Source organism: Scophthalmus maximus, chromosome 10 (genome assembly GCF_022379125.1).
Source record: "Scophthalmus maximus strain ysfricsl-2021 chromosome 10, ASM2237912v1, whole genome shotgun sequence".
NCBI lineage: Eukaryota > Metazoa > Chordata > Actinopteri > Pleuronectiformes > Scophthalmidae > Scophthalmus > Scophthalmus maximus.
The window spans coordinates 16,146,342-16,160,982 of record NC_061524.1 but is presented as its reverse complement, the minus strand read 5'-3'; the positions used below and the strand labels follow the sequence as shown (position 1 = coordinate 16,160,982).

General features: G+C 45.1%; 1 protein-coding gene across 16 annotated transcripts in view; it reads right to left on the bottom strand.

Annotated features, from left to right (window-relative positions):
• Nucleotides 1–208: 208 nt before the first annotated feature.
• The window catches only part of pax2a (paired box 2a), a 29,758-nt gene continuing 15,325 nt past the window's right edge, over nt 209–14,641 (bottom strand). For 5 of the 16 annotated variants that reach the window (XM_047335203.1, XM_035606572.2, XM_035606567.2 and 2 more), the window contains 6 exons: nt 13,958–14,133; nt 11,743–11,863; nt 6,004–6,222; nt 4,802–4,903; nt 3,256–3,342; nt 209–3,038 (listed from right to left, as the gene is read on the bottom strand). In XM_047335203.1, the coding sequence (XP_047191159.1) occupies nt 2,917–3,038; nt 3,256–3,342; nt 4,802–4,903; nt 6,004–6,222; nt 11,743–11,863; nt 13,958–14,133 (827 nt within the window). In that variant the 3' untranslated portion in view covers nt 209–2,916. Of the gene's footprint in view, nt 3,058–3,255; nt 3,343–4,801; nt 4,904–6,003; nt 6,223–11,742; nt 11,864–13,957; nt 14,134–14,641 lie in introns of all 16 variants that reach the window. The other 11 variants (XM_035606580.2, XM_035606582.2, XM_035606575.2 and 8 more) reach the window with 3 other exon arrangements.

The following is a 14,641-nucleotide window of genomic DNA, read 5'->3' as shown; positions in this document are numbered from 1 at the left end:
TTTCTGCATTCACCCACACACTGATACACAGTCGTGTATCGTGTATTTCATATTTGAGAGCTGTAACACATATAAGTGCCCCGTGTGGTCCTGGCTGTTAATAAAAACCAAATGTCAATACACCAGCAGCCGCGGTGCTCCCTAGGAACCTTGAACTCTGAATCATTTTCTTATGGGGTTAATAATGAGGGGACACCGAGTCAACGACTGACATATAAAAGAATTTATTTCTCATGTGCACAAAAAGAATTGGAACAGAACTGGAACAGAACAATGATTGAGGCCACAAGGCTTTCTGTATAGATTTTCATCAGAAATCCTTTTTATGTCCATGACACATCTCCTGTATCATCTTTACAACAGCAGAAGACCCATTCCCTCGGAGGTGCTCCGCTTCCTAAAGCAATGACTTAGCCTGAATGACGTGGCTTGCACTCTGTGCCAGTTTTTCATCTTCAGATATGTCCAGGTACATGTAGACAGAAATAGGCAAATCCCACGTGCAATTTGTAGAGGGTAGCTTCTCCTGAAGAGCAGGGCTGCAGTCTTTTTTTTTCTCCCTCTCTCTTATCTGGTTCCCTCAGCAATGACAGTTAACCCTGGTACCAGAGGATGTGTTTGTATTTGCTTGTGTAGAATTAAAGTCAACTTCATCTTGGATGCCTTACGCTACCGGGTCGTGTTGTGTCGCGTTTGACAAGAAGAGCAGAGTTGAAAGATGGGTGACTGGGGATAAGCGTGGATGTGTCTCTCTACATGGAGGCACGGATGACCGTAATTTGAATTAACATAATGATCACAACATCTACTAACAGCAAACAGGACAATATCTTTGATTGTTGCCAAGGACTTTAGTTTGATCGCGTCTCGATTCAAAGGGAATCTGTGGAACAAAAGTGAGAATAGAGAGAAACCATTTCACGCTGAAGGTCTTTTTGTACGTCTTAACGTTTATGCTGTTTTTATCATGGGGATTACTTGTTCGGAGCCCAACAACAAAAGATGATACAGAAAGCCATTTAACTCATTGCATAGTGACATAAAACATCATCATGACCATATCATGAAAATAAAAATTAAATGACGAGGACAGCCTATGTGATGTTAGCATCTGAAACCTGCTACTGACGTGGCCACAGGTTATATAGTAGTTGCGCATTTCATCCGAGCACAACATTACATTAAGACACAAATGTAATGCATGGGTTTTTTTTTCAGTCTGTATATCTACAAAGGGAGCCAGTACATTAGTATGATACTGAGATGGTGCGTGTGATATTATTTACAGAGAAGAATTGTCTTCACATTATTCACAAATCATTCTACAAAGCAGCATTTAGTTGCAACTGTTGGAATATCGAGTCACTGAATTTCACCCTTTGTCATCACAGTCATACGCATCATGTTGTTCGCCGGTTGAAGAGTCACGGCATACATGTTCAGTGTTGACTACTTATTTAAAAGATAATACTGTTTTACGTATGCATACATATACTGTAAATAAAATATTAAATATCAAACTAAGTCTTTGGCAAATGTAGTTAAAAGTACATTCACAAAATATTTCCCAAAAAAGCAAAATGAATCCGTTTTTTTCTCTCAGTCCCTGTGGAGAGTTGAACCTAACTCGAGGAGGGTGGTGAATATCTGTCTGAGAAGGCAGTTAATTACATTGAACAGGCATGGATTTAAGTTGGAAGAAAAAAAAAATCTGGGGTTGTAAGGCAATTGTTGAAGCTCATTTACAACTGGCTCGCTCAACTGCGTACAGCTCTCTAAACTGCGTAGGCATCTAGTGGTATGAATAAAGTAAAACCGAAGAGAATCGAAAGGATTTGTTCATGTAGCCATAGAGCAGTGGCTTCAAATGTGTTCAGAAAATTGAAATCTTTAAAAGACAAAAGCACATCTGTCCGTCTGTCTGTCTGCTTTATGTCTCTACACCTAAATTTTTAAAATGTATGCTTTAACTTGGAACGCAAATTAAACTTAATGTCATGTGAATGTACCAAATGAAGTTATAGTGCAAAACAAAGGACGATCATGCATGGACATGGACATGACTGGAAAATGAGGCAAGACCTTTTTTTTTTTTTACATTAAAAAATAGTGACAGAAAAAAATAATTTAAAGTATTTTTAAAATTCTGGCAAAACCATTTTGAGTCCGTGGTCACCGTGATTTTTTAAATACTTTTGAAAAAGGATTTACATTTTTACATCTGATTGTTTGCCAAAGGGAGTGGGATGGGGCCAGTGGTCTATACAGGGTCGGTGAGCGTCGTAGGACATGCTGTGATTTATCTGATAACGTGGGTGGAGAGATGGGAGCAGCGGATGTAGTCAAAGCACCAGAGTGAAGCCTGCCCTACATTGTGGAGCCAGCATCTCATTAAGTGTCAGAGGGGCCCCCACAACACTGGTACTGTCAAGCTATGGGACCATTGTCATCTCCCTTGGACTTCTCTCTTTAGAGCAGAAAAATACTGCAGTTCATTACATAAAGGAATGTGAGGATCCATGAAATAAAATAACAACAACAACAATAACAGCAACGAAGAAATAAAAATAAAAACCCACAACATTTTTTTTCCACATGGTATTCTTCACACTTGTTTTTCTTCAATTTATATTTTATAATATATATATATGTATATATATATATATATATTTATATAATCTCTTAAAGTCATTCTGGAAATATTCAGGTCTGTGAGAGAGTGAGAGGGGACGTGATGGGGTGAGATTTGAGCGCCCGTGGGCCCTCCTGGCCCTCCTGGCCCAGAGTGTGTGATGCTGAAGCTGGGCTAGATGCAACCGGCATCGACCTTGCCGATCCCTTTCCGACACATCACAAAACATCACAGGGGTTTTTCCTTCAGGATTCCACCTCGCTTTCCATCGACCTCAGAGTTTCTCAGACGGGGACAATGTGGAGGCCGAAGCCCCAGCCCTGCAGTTTGAGCTGCTCCCCGTGGTAACTAGTGGCGGTCGTAGGCAGTGGCAGCAGTGGGAGGTGCGGAGCCACGGGACGCGGCACTATAATAATAGGGGGAACCTGAAAGTTAACAGAAGAACGAGCCGTTGGAAACCACGAGGTCAAACGTCATGTAAGACACGTGTTTTAAAGCCCCAAGAACAGAGAATACATGTCGTTGTTTTTAATATGACTTTCTTTTTGGAATATGGCTACAGCAAATCAAACCTATCAAAGTACAGTATGTATTAGTTTATTAAAGAAGACAAAGTCACTTACTTAGTAATGCTGGATTGCTGAACCGCCACGCTTCATTGTAAGTGGTGTATTGTGGATGGGAATAAGGGTTTCCAGAAAAGTCCCCTCCTAAAGAACACATCAATTAAAAACCAACATTAGCGCAGAGCTAACAAACCTAACATATTAACCTGTAAAAAAAAGTTACACTACAGTCCTGTCAATCAACAACAATGTTTTTTTGTGGGCATATTTGTCCTTTTCCCCACACTCCCTTCAGATGATTTGATTGTGGTACTAATTCTCAGGCCTTCACTGTTTCCTCTATTCTTTCCTTAAGTGAGGACCTCAGCGCTTTCTTTATTCCTGCTTTAAAGTGACGCGGCCTCCCTTCCAAACTTCCTAATAAGGTTCCCCGAGACGCTCGTTGTCTCTCGTCGTCCTCCGGCGCAGGTCGTGGTCGTGGAAAGGACGGGAGGCTGCGGGGTTGTTGGAGAGCGATGCCGTGGGCCCACACAGGTTTCTGTCTTTCATGACACTATAAAGGCTGGGTTTTATGTGACGCTGCTGCAGAATGGCCTTTGGTTTAACAGTGTTTGGGGCCGGTCACTGAATCTTGGTCGTTCGCCACCAGGTGAAAAAAAAGAACTACAAGGCCTGGGTTGAGAAGGCGTTTGTTCTTGTGTCCCCGCATGTGTGTCTGAATAAGTATATCTAGTGGAAAATAATCCCGAAGAGCAAAAACATTTGAGAAATTGATATGAAAAATCAGCTTTTACCACCATTTGTATGGTGCACACTGAGCTCCCCTGTAACTACTGCACGGCTGGTTGGCTTACCGGTCAGTGGGAAAGGAACATGTCTCAGCGCAATAAAGGGAACGGTGTTTTCAGTTGTTTGGAGGAGAGATCTACATGCGCTGCACAGCAGCTATAGCATCCTCGCTGCCGGCCGTGTAACTCGAGCTCATCCCTGCGAGAGATAGTGATTTAAATATTTACAGGCCCTCCACGCCGCTGTGTTTTGACCCTTAACTGTTTGCCGTGAACCTGAACTGCGGGTTAAGTAGAGGGGAAAGAGATACGCTCGGCAGCCCCGAGTGTCCGGGGAGGCGAGCAGAGGAGCAAAAGGCAGTGTTTATCGACGGGGCTGGTGAGAGTGCGCCGTGTGTGGACACGGCGAGGGTAATGAGCGCTGGGAGCTGGAGTGTAACTGAGAGGAACTGTCCTATCTCACGGCCACTGATTGTGGTGATCGCCTATCGAGTTCATCTAATGTCCTCATCCGCGGATACTAACCACACGTTAACCGCAGTGTCACAAAGCTATAATAGGCTTCCTTCCATCCTATGAGTCCAAAACAATGATTTGAAGTCTCTTCAGCTTCTCAGTAGTGACTGAGCCTTTGCATGGGTTTCTGTCTTTTTTTACATGCATGTGCACTTTTAAAGAAATCATTGGAAAGCCGAAAGGTAACTTTGTGCTGCTTCAACAAGCTCAAGCGAAGGGGACTATCTTGTGAAAATAAAACGTAAAAAAAAATGTAAAATGAATGGCAACGTTAAAAAAAGGGAAAAAGGGTCACCTACCAGGAACCATTCCGGCAAGTGTGGAGGTGGGGTAGCTGCCTTGTCCTGTGGGGGGAACGTGAGGCGGGTAGCCCGGTAAGGTGGTACTGGCCATGTCTCGACCTGCGGGCACACAGGAGGAAATCAGTTACAGGGACGCTTGAACACAACAATAAGTTCACATTTTTATTTCAACAAAAAAATGTATTTCTGTAGTAATAAGTGCCTCAATTATTTTGCCACACAAGGCAGGATTTTGCCACTAAAGATCAGGGTTAATATCCAGAGTCCTGGATCCGGGTTAAGGCCACTAAAACACTCTGGTTGACAAATTTGGTTTAAATGTCAATAAAAGGACCACATGACCATTGTTGCTCAAAATGATCATGGACCTTGTTAAGCATGTTTCCTTCATTCTGAGTACCGAAACATAAAAAGTTTTATCGTTTGCGGAAGTGGATATTGTAAGAAAAAGACAATATATGTTAGCAGGTATTGTTTTTTCCCTGAAGCTCAGTATATAATGTTTGCAACTTGCCAGATTTGTTTGTTGAAGTGGGTGCACCCTGGAAAGTTATTAGAGTTATTTTTTTATGAAATTATCTCATCAGAGACCATAACTACTAAACGATGAATGTACCACTGTCCTAAGCAGCTTTAAAACTGACAAGAGCATCAGACCATTCAGAGCTCTCTCTGCTCTGTGCTCCACATTCAGCTCTGTAATTAACAGTGACAGCATCGGGCCTGGCTGGATGAAGGGGCACACAGGACAGGGAGTTATGGGTCCAGAGTACGCCCCAGCATCAGCCCTACAACTCCTTCTCTGCACCCCCCCCCCCCCCCTCTTAGCCTTGCCTGGCCCCCCCAGACCTCGGGCCTGTCACGAGGCTGGAAGGACTCGGAGGCCTATTGTTAACACAGGAGACGAGCAAAGGGTCAAAGCTGGAATAAGGCAGGGTGAAAAGGGGGAGAGAGTGGTCGCTGTTAATGAGGGCCAGTCAGTTTCGCTCCTGTATACACAACAGTAAAGCCACAAAGCATGATGGGATTTATGGCTTTGCAACGTGAAAGGTGGTCACTTTAATCGGCGTGTAGGCCTATTTGAGTTTTTACGAAACTGTCTGAACACAGAGTTAGATGAAGAAAGGAAAATCAACTGAACAGAGTGAGCATGGTTGGATTTTTGATCCGGGTACAGGGCCTTGTGGTTAAAGTTGTACCTGCTATAAAGTGCTGGCTGGCATACTGGCTGTAGCAGGGGCCATGGGCACGGGTGGGGTAGCTGGGAGTAGAGGCATCTACAGAGAGGCTGGACTGGTGGTGGGGCAAGAAGTCAGCTAGAGCAGAGTCCCCAACTGAGGAGGGGGTGAAGGGGGCAAAGGATGCCTCATGGGGCTCCCGCTTTACACACATGGAAGGTGGATATGATGGGTGAGAGTCTGCCGGGTGGGAAGAAAAGAAAAGAAAAGGAAAACTAGATGTAAACATGCAACGCCTCACATACTGTACATTCACTTCAGTCACTCAGAGGTATGGTGGGATGGATGCAGAGCTTTCTAAATTTTCAAAACATAATGTAACCAAAATGAAAACTGCTGAGGGCTAAAACACATAAAGCAGCAAAGGGTTTCCCAATCCTTGTAGCAAATTTCTGATCTGAATCAGAAGAAGCGGTACACTTGCCACTACACTTGAACCAAGTCAAGACCCGACACGTGAACTCATACGAATTCTGAATGGATGAGCACTCTTTAGCAGTCGATTTGCTCATTCACATAGCTTATGATAATAATCTCACATGCATCCAGCGGTAATTCATTCGACTGAGTGGAAACATACACCAGTGAGATGTTGCAACAACAACACATTGCGCGCCTGATCAATCAAGCTTAAATGCGCAAAAAAATTTCCCCGAGGTTTTGGGTAAACAAACAACATAATCTCACGGCTGCTTTCCCAAAACAAAATCGCCCCCCGCAAATCACCAAACAATCGGCATGCAGACAAGTTCAAAACTGCGCACTTTGATCATAATTTGGCTGATGAGTCTTGGCGTCCTTCATTTCGGCAGCTCTGCCTCTCGGAAAAAAACCTATGCAATCAATGTGAGCTCTGTCTCCGGCCTCTCCACGTCTGCCGCAGAGCCCGTTTTATTCACTGGGGCCTTTTGGGAGAGATGGCTCTTGCCCGACACCATGATAGCCTCATTAGCTGCTTCCCCCATCATTGTTGTTTTACAACAGGACTGTGTGTGGCGATTCCTCATTAAGATAAGGGCTGTTCTATGGAAAAGGGGGAAGCAACCCTGTCAGCCCTATGAACCTAATGCCAGGGAATACGGCAACGCAACTCACTGCTTTCCCATAGAACTCTATCGCGGGTTCTTCAAATCTCTTTCCCCCTCTTTGTCTACGTGACAGCTGCAACTGTTGATACAGACAGAAGTACTGCAATTGCACCGGATGCCTTTATCTCATCGAGACAAATAGCATTTTTTGGAGGAAACGACACGAGTACAAAAATGCACGACTTTGACTCATGATCAAATCATTAAAAAAGCCAACGTTTGCCATGGATCTCTGGTGAGAACAGAAATATTCTAATGAGCGGGCTTTGCATCTAATTGGGCGGACCATGACTTTGTCACATGCACTGCACAAGTATGTCATGAATTTGCTGGAAACGGAGTCTGCATGGCGGAATGACTGCAAATGGCTGGAACTCGGTTCCACTCTGCAGTTAATTATAGCAAACACGCCGTCTGTTAAAGTGTTTAAAGTTAAAACAGCTTTCAGAAGTCCACTTAGACCAAGGTTGATGTAAGTGCAAAAGAAAACTCATCCCCGCAGAGACGAAGGCAGCGTTTATTGATACAAGACAATGTAGCGGTTAATGATAACAGTAAGCCTCAGTCAGAAAACACACTATATTCAACATACACCTAGATCTTTGGCGTGTAACCTATTTAGCACAAGTTTTGCGGCCAACCAATAGGCTACACTGTAGAACAACCTCAAAGCGTCTACACATGTTTAAAAAAACCAACCTTCCATGTCATTAATCTGAATCCAAAGATGACACTGAGTCTGTATACACTGTATCTGATACTTCGTGCACACAACCACGGGCCGCTGTTTTCCCAGCGCCTGGGCAACCGTTAAATAGACAGGGGGTTACGACGCAACAACAACTGATACAAACGCTGCGTTCAAGACCACTGAACTCTGAAACTAATCAGACATGGTGTTGCTTATTGTCCCGGAGACGAGGCAGAGCCAGGGTAGAGGGAGGCTGTCAAATCACAGGCCTTGATGATGGAGATGGAAGATAAACTCAGGGTCCTCGGGGAACCCTTCCGCCCAGCGAACGCATCTCTGAGAGAGTGGAGACGCTATAGAGTTCTCCAACGGCTGTCTGTGCTCCACCACTGATACCACGTCTACAGACCCCATCAACCATAGAAATGGACTGTTAAGAATCTACAACAGTCCTCGGAGTGATGTATCCGGATATAGCTACCACAGCCCTCCAAGTGAACAATTTTCTTTTTAAACGTTCACCAAGGAACTCTGGCGCACCCTTTATTGACAGAACTGTTTGTGAGGGCTGACATTCAGTCTACAGGGAACTTCTTTTTTTTTTAAATTCCTACTGAATGTTTGACGATCACGGCAAAACTTTCAGGTCATCTGGTGACAAGTATACAGAGAAAATGTACCCAGAGCGTGACACGTTCATTTTTGCGCCAAGAAAAAGAGCGACAGTCAAAAGCTGCATCCAATTGTCGGCGAGTAAAGAATGTTTTTCTGGGCCAAATAGCTTGAATTCCCCATCCACGGGTTTAAAGTAATTCATTATCACGTGTGTGCTCAAAGGTTAGTGTGCTATTTGTGGGGGGTTGATATAAACATTAATTTCCAAGCTCAGGGCTGCGGGCGTTAACTGAGCCGAGACGAGCCGTTTGTCACCAGGCCACACATCAAGCACCGCGGGTTAGGTGGCTTGTTGTTTTAGAGTAGCTGGTACTGCCAGAGACATAAAAGCCGAAATTAATTTGAAATAAAAATCTCATTTATTTTTTTTCAGCCACTCTCTCGTCGAGAGACAGAGGCGGGGACAGGTGAGGGGGCAGGCAGATATAAAGACAGACAGAATCCCATCTGCTCGAGTCGCAGTAGGTCAGAGAGGTGCCCGTTTACAACCAGCCTCCCTACAGGCACTGGTGAGAGTGATTATCAAGCCCCGCCCGCACGGAGACCACTGAACTCTCGTTGGGCGTAACCCTGTTTAACTAGAGACATGTAGCTACAGCATTATGCTAAATATAAAACCAATACTTCAAGACTAGAACGACTGAAGTCAAGATGCAGGGTACCGCATGTTGCTTACAACGGTCGGAAATTAATAGAAAAATTGCGCAGACACACAAATACTGGACCAGAGCCAGCGAACCACGGGGTGAATCACGTTGTGTCCTTCTGTCCATGGATGCAATGGCGAGTTCATAGTGTTCACCTACGTATGTGTGAAACAAAGCGCAACATTTACTTCTCATCCAGTTGAATATGCACTAATCCAAGGCATGATGCTGTTCAATTTGATTTGAGAGTATTACCCTTTAAAAGAACGGTAACATTACAGTTAAGTTGAATCAAAATAGTGAAAATTTTGGAGCTATCCGTCGTGTCGGAGAGAGCAATTCTGCCTCTTATTAATTCCCAGCGATGCAATTCAGTGGCCAAAATCTCTCCCCGACTTGGCTGCCGCCCTCCTTCTGAGGTAACTGTCTCTTTCACACATTAGGGTAAACAGAGGACACAAAAGATGGCCGACATTGCTTTCGCGGGTGCCCTTGGAATGCGAAACATGAGCACTTCATTAATCATCTATCTTTAATAGATTATGCAAATTTCAGGACATAAAAATCAACAAGATCAATAACGGTATGAATTTTAATTGGGAGCAGAAAACATTTAAAGAGCGAATATAATCTCGTAGCTCCATCCAGTGTGAGAGCATAATTTATTGATAATTGGATCTCAGCCTAAGTGAGGAAGGCAATTTAGCATTTTTTTTTTCTGCCTTGGCATACATTCCTATTTGCAGTGTTTGCTAATGGCAGAAAAAAATAATAATATTATGCACTAACAACCTACAACCAATCAAATGCCTCATGCATTACTTTGCATAGTTGTGGAAATTAAGTAATAAAAGTTTACTGGATATTACTTCTGAGTTTAATTTGGAGCTCAGACACATTTTTTTTTCTTCTTCTAAATGGCTTTACCAAAGTATGTTGTAATATTCCACTTAAAGTTTTGTCGGATCACCTCCCTCATTATGCAATCTGTGGCCCTCACATGTATCGCTTTAAGGGGCCCCTAGGCCCCCAGGTGGTTCAGAGGCCACCTGCTATGAGTGCGCTCCCCAGAGCGAGACCGCTTTCATGGGAGGAGCCCGGCCATAAAAGACAAAAACACACCTTTCTTCTCCCGAGGCCCAACTTTCTGGGGCAAATCTACCTCCCACATATTCAGGAATATTAAAAAAAGGGCCCTTTCTTTTCCCACAGCTCTGTGCCTGGGTCCAGGGCTGGACTATAGGGATCATTTGAGAAGGGCTGCTGCCTCTTTACTCACTCTCTCTCTCTCTCACGCACACACACACACACACACACACACACATATACACACTACAGTGGACTCATTGACTTTGATGCCCGATGCATAATTACGATGCGTTTTATTAAAAGGGCTGGCATATGATTCTCGAGTCGGCCGGCCATCAGTAAACCCAACCTCTCCTGGGAAAGCGCCCCAGCAGCCACAATGAAACAATATTTCAATTAACCCAGGCGGCCATCAAACCTCGACAGCAGAGCAAAGGAAGCCGGTGTGCAATAAAGGGTGGGTCGGTATGGGTTATGTGATACAGATAGTTCATACTACATGATATTCAATACGCTGCACCTGCCATCACCTGTTGGCTGTTACTATTGAAAACAGCAGAAAGTGAATAAGTCGGGGAAAACGACAAAACAATGTCAGTGTTTCTTTAACTGCGGGCGTCTCATCTGTTCCTGGTTCTCCCTCTCGCTCTCTCTTTCCCTCTCTCTCCACAGCGTGAGGCAGCCAGCCAGCCACGGTGCCCGTTCCAGCCGCTGTCAATCAACAGGCTATCATAGCCTTTGATGACAACGTCGTGTCGCCGCGAGAACAGCAGCTGTCTCTCATGAGAAGTGCTCCCAGTCAATCTGTTGGCGGGCCAATCCGGGCTAACACGATAGCCGGTTAGGAGCGGCGTGCGAAAAAAAGGCCTGAAGGATTTAATGGGCCCAGATGATATATATCACCTCGCTCTGGAAATGAACACACAAGCGTGCCTCGCGAACAACAACAAAATAAAGGTCCTTCAAAGAGGTTTTTTCATTTGGTGACAAGAATTGTGGCAGTCAAAACTGTAAAGAGTCGATGATAATACAGTATGTTAAATAAGAAGTAGCTGAACAGTCTTGTTTTTCCCCCAATATATCAGTTGACCATATTTGAGAAAATACTGCGAGAAAATTGTGTTTAATGATGTATTATTTGTTAATTCATCATCACCAGCTACAACAAACTCCACTCGTGGATTTTGCTGATCGTTGGATTGAATTTCACCGAACTTGTTGTTATCAGCGGTATGAGAGAGTTTTTAGTAAGTTTGGGAAAAAAACTGATCAGCTGAGCCGGTGACAGGAGATCATGTATCATGTCAATACTCGCCATAATCAGGGATGTTATTCTATGTGCTTAGTTCTGGGCACAACTGGATAATCTGCAGGATGGATGCGACGGAAAGACGCGCGTGTTCTGAACACCGAGTCCTGTGAGTTCGAGCACCTAGTTGCAGATGTCTCCGACCGTGCGGCAGGTATGTGGATTCTTCCAGGGATCAGTGTAGCGTGAGTCAGATTGTACCTGTCACAACAGAGTAGCTCTGGGAGACGCTGGAGGCGAGGTCCGAGCTGGCGCTGGTGGAGAGGCTCGGCTTCACGTCTTCCAGGCCAGCGTTGAGGGACGGGAGAGAGTACTCGTTAGCCTGTAGACAAATACACAGCAAAAGCAGTATATAGGTCAGCTACTGACACTTTCTTCATCACACCATTTTCACATTCCACCGCACTTTGTCGTGATCTGGACACTATCCCCGCCACACCACTTGGAGGCCCACTTGGGGTCACAGATTTGGAGCAGATCTCCCAGCTTAAGTGACAGCGTGCGAAACGCGTCTGCAGATGAACTCAGAGGTGCGATCCTCTCACTGTGTTTTCAATTTTTTCTCAATATTTCCCGAGAACCCTGTGAACACCGCCACAACCGCCCCCCCCTCAACCCGTACCGTCCCCGCTCCCTGTGCTTTCCCGAGACCCATGATGTATGCATGCATTAGGGCCTGTCTGAGGAGAAGGCAGAAAGGGAGAGAGAGGGATGAGAGAGGGATTGGGAGAGGAGTGAAAGGACGGGGTGTCAGCTGGCTCTTTGTGCTCCACTGCAGTCATCCCTGTGACCAGTCAAGGGAGGAGACATTCAGGGCTTTGTTACAGGAGAGACATGTGGTGTGTTGTTTTTTTTTGTTTTAAAAAAAAGAAATCGGAATACAACCTCAAAATCAACCTTTGTACTTTGCCTCCAGGATGAACACATAAAGCTGTGTTAATAAAATGATAAAATAGTGAGTACTGTTGTAACTTTCACATATTTATTAGTATTTTTTTTTTAACTTTATATAGGAGGTATAGGACTTTATATATTTGACTGCATTTCTTTTCAGTCATGATGAAGCAATGCTGCAAGCGGCTGTAGCCATCTTTCATGTTTTACACTTTACAATTCAAAAAGCATCAATCTAGTCTGCTGCATTAGAAAACTTCACGTGAACATCAATCACCAACTAGCCTCTTTAGTATCTACTCACTTCTAATGTCGTGTTAAGACTGTGTTATAGCAGCTGGGATGAAGGCTGTTTTGTTAATGAGATGACACTTCCTGAACTGACTCTCCTTTAAAGGGATAAGTGTGTGTGCACGCATTTGTGTCTGTGAGTGTTTGTATCCGACTGCGTGTGTGTGTGCATCTGTTTGTCTCAATGGGATGGGGTCCCACAGGGGCAGGCTGGTGACCCCGGTCTTGTCTGCCTCTATCCCGGATAAACTCTAATTGTCTGCTTACAACTGTTCCCTGGCACTAGGTTGGATGTTCCTCTCTATTCCGCTGGGCCTCAGCAGCACAAGAGCCATTTTGTCATGCAGATGGGCTGTGGGCAGGGCTGGGCAGGGCTGGGCGGAGGGCGAGTGGCGAGCACAGAGGGGCCTGAATGACCTGACCACATGGCTGCCAGAAGTGTGGGAGGGATGAGGCCTATTCAGCCTGGCCCCCTCAAAATGGCTTTTTAATACCCTGACGCAGACACCAGACAAGCCCCTAATAGCCTAATATCCCACCTTTTCACCAGTTTCAGAAAAGGAGGGGGTGTTGGAAACAGGGAGAAAAAAAGGAGGTGCACAGAACGAGAGGAACGCGGCCTGATTAATATTACATTAAATTAAAACTGATTTTTCTGGACCATTCTGACGCGGTTTTTCTCTCCCCTCCTCCACCTTCCTCTCGCCTTTTTTTAATACCTTCTCCTCCACTCTTTGTGATTGCAAGTCATTTCCAATTCCTTTTGGTATTGATCTTGCCGTAGAAATCACTTTGGTAATTAGCTGCATTAGGGGCCTTAGAGCAGGCTGAGGGGCTGTCCCTCTGATTTATCGCCGCTGTAATTCCCCGCGATCGCACAGAGATGAAAATGAACTCAATTAGGGCACTGCTAGGGCTGCATGGGCACACACATAGAGTTCCAATGGAAAAATTAATAGTCTCTTGTTGTTTAACAGTCTAATAAATGTAAATAAAGGTTATCCGCTGTAATGGGCTGTAGGCTTGTGGATCGCCTTGAGCAAGAAGTTGTACGGAGCCTTTTGCAGTGTCAGAATGTGTACCAGTTTGATCATTATATAATATATATATATATATATATCTATAAATCAGTGACTACAACTTAAGGACAGACAGGGAAAAAAAACAAAAAACTGCGATGTCCGTGCAGGGGTGTAAATTTCAATTTTAGGTAGAAATCCGTTTGACCAACCTGTTCAGGTTTGATGTGTTCTGAAGTGGGGAAGACATCGGGATAAGACGGACGTTCGAACACACGGTCCAGGGCCTCCAGTTGCTGCTGGGTGAAGGCGTCCGCTCGCAGATGCTTCCTTAAACTCTCCACGCTGCCCTGAGAGTCGCTGCCGGGGCCTGAGCCATCAGAGCCGTCTAGAGAGAGGAGGGGAGGAGGAGGACGAATGGAGGGAGGAAGGGAGGGCGACAACATTCTGCATCAGGGCCCGGCATCGTCATTTTTTTACACTCGACATCATTCTAGCAGGCCACGGGTAGCAATGGGAGATAAAACGCGAGGGGGGACATTCGTGAGCTCAACGGGGTATGAGAGTGATGGCACGAGGAGCAGCAGTAAATTCAGGGAGACCCACCAGCATGTCTGCCTTTTATCTCCCCCTCTGTTTCTCACCGTCGCTCCCCCTCCCCTCTCACACACGCACTCACTCAGGCAGCTCTCCGCCGCCCCCCACCTCTCTCCTCGTGGCCACCATCAGCGCGGTCATCATGTGATAGGTCTATGGTAATTGATGGATTACCTTCAGCGCAAATATATACTTGTACGGGAGAGCGTGTGTTTCAGGTGGAGAGAGTGGGGCCGGGGCGATTACATACAGAGCCTCTCATTCTGCCAGCAGGAAATGGGGAGCCATTATTTAACTGT